Source organism: Sinocyclocheilus rhinocerous, unplaced genomic scaffold (genome assembly GCF_001515625.1).
Source record: "Sinocyclocheilus rhinocerous isolate Xijiao unplaced genomic scaffold, SAMN03320098_v1.1 scaffold533, whole genome shotgun sequence".
Classification (NCBI taxonomy): Eukaryota; Metazoa; Chordata; class Actinopteri; order Cypriniformes; family Cyprinidae; genus Sinocyclocheilus; species Sinocyclocheilus rhinocerous.
In genome coordinates this window covers 457,773-462,511 of record NW_015642843.1, presented here as the reverse complement: position 1 = coordinate 462,511, position 4,739 = coordinate 457,773, and the positions used below count along the sequence as shown (strand labels likewise).

Here is a 4,739-nt window from a genome sequence, read left to right as displayed (position 1 = left end):
CACCCCTTCAAGTAAAGTGTAACTTAACATTGTCATGTACATTACCATGCCAATCTCTCAGAGAGTTGTCATGACAGAATTATATTTTTTGAATGTAATCAACCCAAGATAAAATTTTTGTTCTTTCAGCCACGGTTGAGAACTCTCAGAAGGCTTACCAAGATGCTTTTGAGATAAGTAAGAAGGAAATGCAGCCTACACACCCTATACGGTTGGGTCTTGCCCTCAACTTTTCCGTTTTTTACTACGAGATCCTCAACTCCCCTGAGAATGCCTGTCAACTCGCTAAGACGGTTGGTATCTCTTTAAACGCTAGCAACATAAGGGGCCATTCACACAGGACGAGTTCTTGCATTTAACCAAATTTGGACAGAGACTTGTTTATAGAAATTCAACTGATTTTAACGACAGTACAGTCGCCAAAGAGTACAGTCGCCAAAGATGCCCATCTTCCCCTGAGAATGCCTGTCAACTCGCTAAGACGGTTGGTATCTCTTTAAACGCTAGCAACATAAGGGGCCATTCACACAGGACGAGTTCTTGCATTTAACCAAATTTGGACAGAGACTTGTTTATAGAAATTCAACTGATTTTAACTTGCCAAGTATTGAGAGACAGTACAGTCGCCAAAGATGCCCATCTAGTGCATGTGTACATATAAAACCATAAAAAACAAGAATGTGTCCTATGTGGACAGCCTCTTACACTTCATCATATAAATGTGTATTTTATTTCTTTGCAAATCTTGACTACAGTAAACATTGTTACAATACAAGCACCAGTGTATTTGATGCTCATTCAACCCAAATGAGAAACCAGAGCCTCTCTTACAGGCTTTTGATGAAGCCATTGCTGAGCTTGACACTTTAAATGAGGACTCCTACAAAGACAGCACCTTGATCATGCAGCTTCTAAGGGACAACCTCACTGTAAGTCCTCCATCATACATTCTGCACCAGTGTTATTTCTGTTTCAGTGCTTTATTGGCTCATACATTATATTAATTCTCATACCTGCAGCTTTGGACGTCAGAAAACCAGGGCGACGAAGCAGGCGACAACGAGAACTAGGGGAGCCGTATAACCCTACAATACAATCAAATGAGGTTAGACTTTTTTTTTAAATTATTAAATCAGAACAGCTTGTTTGAGAAGTACCATAATTTTGCCACTAGGTGGGCAGAATACTAATGTTCGAAGGGTTGGGGTCCAGTAAGATTAACTGATTGCTTGGTTGATTTTTAGGAAATTATTACTTTTATCTGCACCAGTTATATTTCTGTTTAAGTGCTTAATTGGCTTATATTATATTCATTCTCATACATGCAGCTTTGGACATCAGAAAACCAGGGTGACGAAGCAGGCGACAATGAGAACTAGGGGAGCAGCACTGATTTCCAAACACCTACACACATCCACCTTAAATACACAAATGGCTTCCACCAACCCTCCCACCTCATTCCACCCTACAGCACCCACCCCTCTCAAAATCCAGTTCCCAGCCCCGCTCCCCTGTACCTTCTGAATGATGATCAGCACCCGCAGGAAGACGCTCAGCGAAGCCCCCGTGGCTGGGAGGGGGGTGGGGGTGGCTCACAGGGTGACATGCTGACATTAGAGCAGGTCCAGTCATTTTGTTTGTGAATTTAACGTGTACTGATTATCAAACCCTGTCCTTTATGCATGTCTGAGTGACTAAGAGTGTGTGTGCTGCTAACGGAGAGTAACTGTGTGTGTGTGTGTTTGAAAGTGAGTGTATTGGGGATCGGGGTTGTGAACTCTAATTTTCCTTCCTGATAAATCCCTTTGTTCCACTTTAGCTGGTTGTGCATTTTTCATCCTCTTTTTTTGTTTTTGTTACGATCAGATTTTTTTTTTAGTATAATTCATCGGTATTTACAGGTTTTATTGTATGGTTATTAAACTGGCAGTTTATTTTCACCAAATACAGAGTAAGTCTGACATCTCTGCTTTCTTGTTCAATTCTGTGCTGCTTAAGCTGTGTTTTCATTAATGTCATATTCTTGAACAAGCAGTGACATTTTTAAACATTCATTTTAAAGACAACACTAAAGTATTTTGAACTAATTTAAATGGTATTAACTTGAATGAGTAAAGCTAGCTTTTAAGTTCTCTTTCTGCTTTGACATACTATGTTAATAATACATCGAAGTACATAAATACATACAGGGTTATAACCCTACAATACAATCAAATGAGGTTAGACTTTTTTTTTTAATTATTAAATCAGAACAGCTTGTTTGAGAAGTACCATAATTTTGCCACTAGGTGGGCAGAATACTAATGTTCGGTTGGGGTCCAAATGTGAGCCAAAATCATCACAATTAAAAGAACCAAAGACTTAAACTACTTCAGTCTGTGTGCACTGAATTTATTTAATACACGGGTTTCACAATTTGAGTTGAATTACTGAAATAAATGAACTTTTCCACGACATTCTAATTTATTGAGATGCACCTGTAGTGTACAAGCAAGGTCTATAGAAAAATTTAATCAAAGCCACTTCATTCGCACAAAAAAGAGTGAAATCGGATCAGCAGTATTCTACCATTACCCTTTTGCCATATCTTTACAAGAAGAAAAACGGCAAATACCATTTAATATTAGATGCGTTAACAATTAAGAATTTAAAGTGGAGGGGATGCTGATTGAATTGAAGAGGCCAAATCCACAAGATCAGCTGTCGTTCTCTGCCAAAAAACATTAACAGTAATGTAAGCTTATCAGTCTAGCCTGATGAGTGAGTTAATGAGTAAAACCAAACCAGAACTAATCAACACATTAGAAAATTATGCAGTATAATTTCTCAATACAGTAACACTTACACTTAGACACGCAGGAGTATGCGATGTACAGGTACTTGAATGTGCCGAAACATGGATCCGAGAAGACACTGTTGGAGGCTAATATGGAGCAGCTGCTTTTCCCTTCACATCTAAACAATAATAAAATATAAATTAAAGGGGTCATATGATGCTGCTAACTTAACCACTGATTTCTAGTCGTGTCCATTTTTGGAAGGCCAAACAAAGTAGTTTCGCTTTCACAACGAAAAACACAGCGGCCTAGCGTGAGCGAAAGCCCCGGCTTAGTCTGAGCTGAAGCCGGGCAAGAGTGAGCTGAGGTGGCGGGATCGAGAACGGCGGTCCCGGCGGTCCCGGCGGATCCGACGAAGGAGCGGTGAAAACGTTGAAAGCCGATCCGGCGATCCACAGCGCTAAGTTGATGTATTTCCTCAGTGACCAGCACAGATCAGCTCCAGGCATGACGAAGAAGCGGATATTGTCCTCTTTTGGAAGGCCAAACAAAAGTAGTTTCGCTTTCACAAGGAAACACACAGTGCCTTCACGACATGGCGGCGGCGGCAACAACAATACTACAGCGAGAATAAAAGTTACGCCTTCTTTCTTTGCGTGAACATTTGGGCGGCGTTATGCAAATCTTCCCACATCGTGAGGCAGACATGTGGGGGCGTGTTGGAACGAGCCGTTTTAGGTAGGCGTGGTTGACTCTTAACTTTTATAAAGAATATCTCTTTGGATTTGAGACTTTAGTCTTTGCAACTTTACAGATCTTCTTTATGCACCAAGAGCTTGTAACACTCCAAAGAGAAAGGAAAAATTGAAATCGCATCATATGAATGAAACAAAAACTTGATTTAAAAAAACTTGATTGTATTATTATTAACTCTTTCACCGCCAAACACAGAATTTTCCGTTATTCATGAGACAACGCTTCTATGCCAAACATTTTAACTGTTATACGCTCGGGGGTGCTATTACGCATCTCCTGAATGAGTCCAGAATCTCCCGATCAAAAACACAGACGAGGAAGACGCAGAACCGAGCGATCTCATATGTAAGCATAAATGAAAACATCTCGGTTATGTATGTAACCTTGGTTCCCTGAATAGGGAATGAGATGCTGCGATGACGTCATCGCTATGGGAACACCTCCGGTGTGACGAATGTCTGAAGCTCTTATCACACCCATTAGTTCCAAAAATCCTGATGGGGATGTCCAAATCATGCCCCGAACTCGAGTCAGCATGTCGTGGCTGAGGGGAACCTCCCAAGGGGGCCGGCTAACAGACTGACCAATTCTGAGAACCACGTACGAGTGGGCCAAAACGGCACCACCAACAACAGACGTTCTCTCTGAACAACCTTACACTGAACAGAATCGTTTGGGAGCAAACGGGTCGACGGGAAGGCATAAGACTGGTCCTGGGCCATTCTTGGGTTAGAGTGTCCACACCTAGAGGCGACGGAGGAGACAAGGAATCCAGAGCGGGCAAAGCGCATGCTCTAAGTAAGCAAATCCACTTCCGCTTGGCCAAACCTCTGCCATATGAGACTCACCACCTGAGGGTGCAATCTCCATTCTCCAGCCTCCAAACTCTGTCTCAAGAGTAAGTCCACTCCTGAGTTCAGGTGACCCAGGACATGAACTGCTCTGATCGACAGGAACCTGGTCTGCGTCCAAAGAAGAACACGTCTCACCAACCTGCACAGGGGGCGAGAGCGTAATCCTCTCTGACAATCCATGTATGAGACCACAGCCGTGTTGTCAGTCCTTGACCTAATGTGACAACCACTCAATTGGGTAAGAACCATTGGAGTGCCAGAAACGCTGCTCTAAACAGTTTGTGTGATTGAGCTAATATCAGCCAATCGTCAAGGTAACTCAAAACTCAGACACCCCGTCACAAAAGGGCCA

General features: G+C 42.2%; 2 protein-coding genes across 3 annotated transcripts in view; one reads left to right on the top strand and one right to left on the bottom strand.

Moving 5' to 3' along the window:
* The window catches only part of ywhabb (tyrosine 3-monooxygenase/tryptophan 5-monooxygenase activation protein, beta polypeptide b), a 7,461-nt gene extending 5,516 nt beyond the window's left edge, over positions 1-1,945 (top strand). Inside the window, exons 4-6 of one of the 2 annotated variants that reach the window (XM_016574155.1) lie at positions 130-293; positions 834-929; positions 1,329-1,945. In XM_016574155.1, the coding sequence (XP_016429641.1) occupies positions 130-293; positions 834-929; positions 1,329-1,379 (311 nt within the window). In that variant the 3' untranslated portion in view covers positions 1,380-1,945. Of the gene's footprint in view, positions 1-129; positions 294-833; positions 930-1,019; positions 1,101-1,328 lie in introns of those variants that run through there. The other variant, XM_016574154.1, reaches the window with a different exon arrangement.
* Positions 1,946-2,629: 684 nt separating this feature from the next.
* LOC107756827 (L-rhamnose-binding lectin CSL2-like) overlaps positions 2,630-4,739 on the bottom strand; it is an 8,602-nt gene continuing 6,492 nt past the window's right edge. Inside the window, exons 11-12 of the mRNA XM_016574115.1 lie at positions 2,846-2,955; positions 2,630-2,710 (exon numbers count right to left, since the gene is read on the bottom strand). Coding sequence (XP_016429601.1) covers positions 2,709-2,710; positions 2,846-2,955 — 112 coding nt within the window. The 3' untranslated portion in view covers positions 2,630-2,708. The remainder of the gene's footprint in view (positions 2,711-2,845; positions 2,956-4,739) is intronic.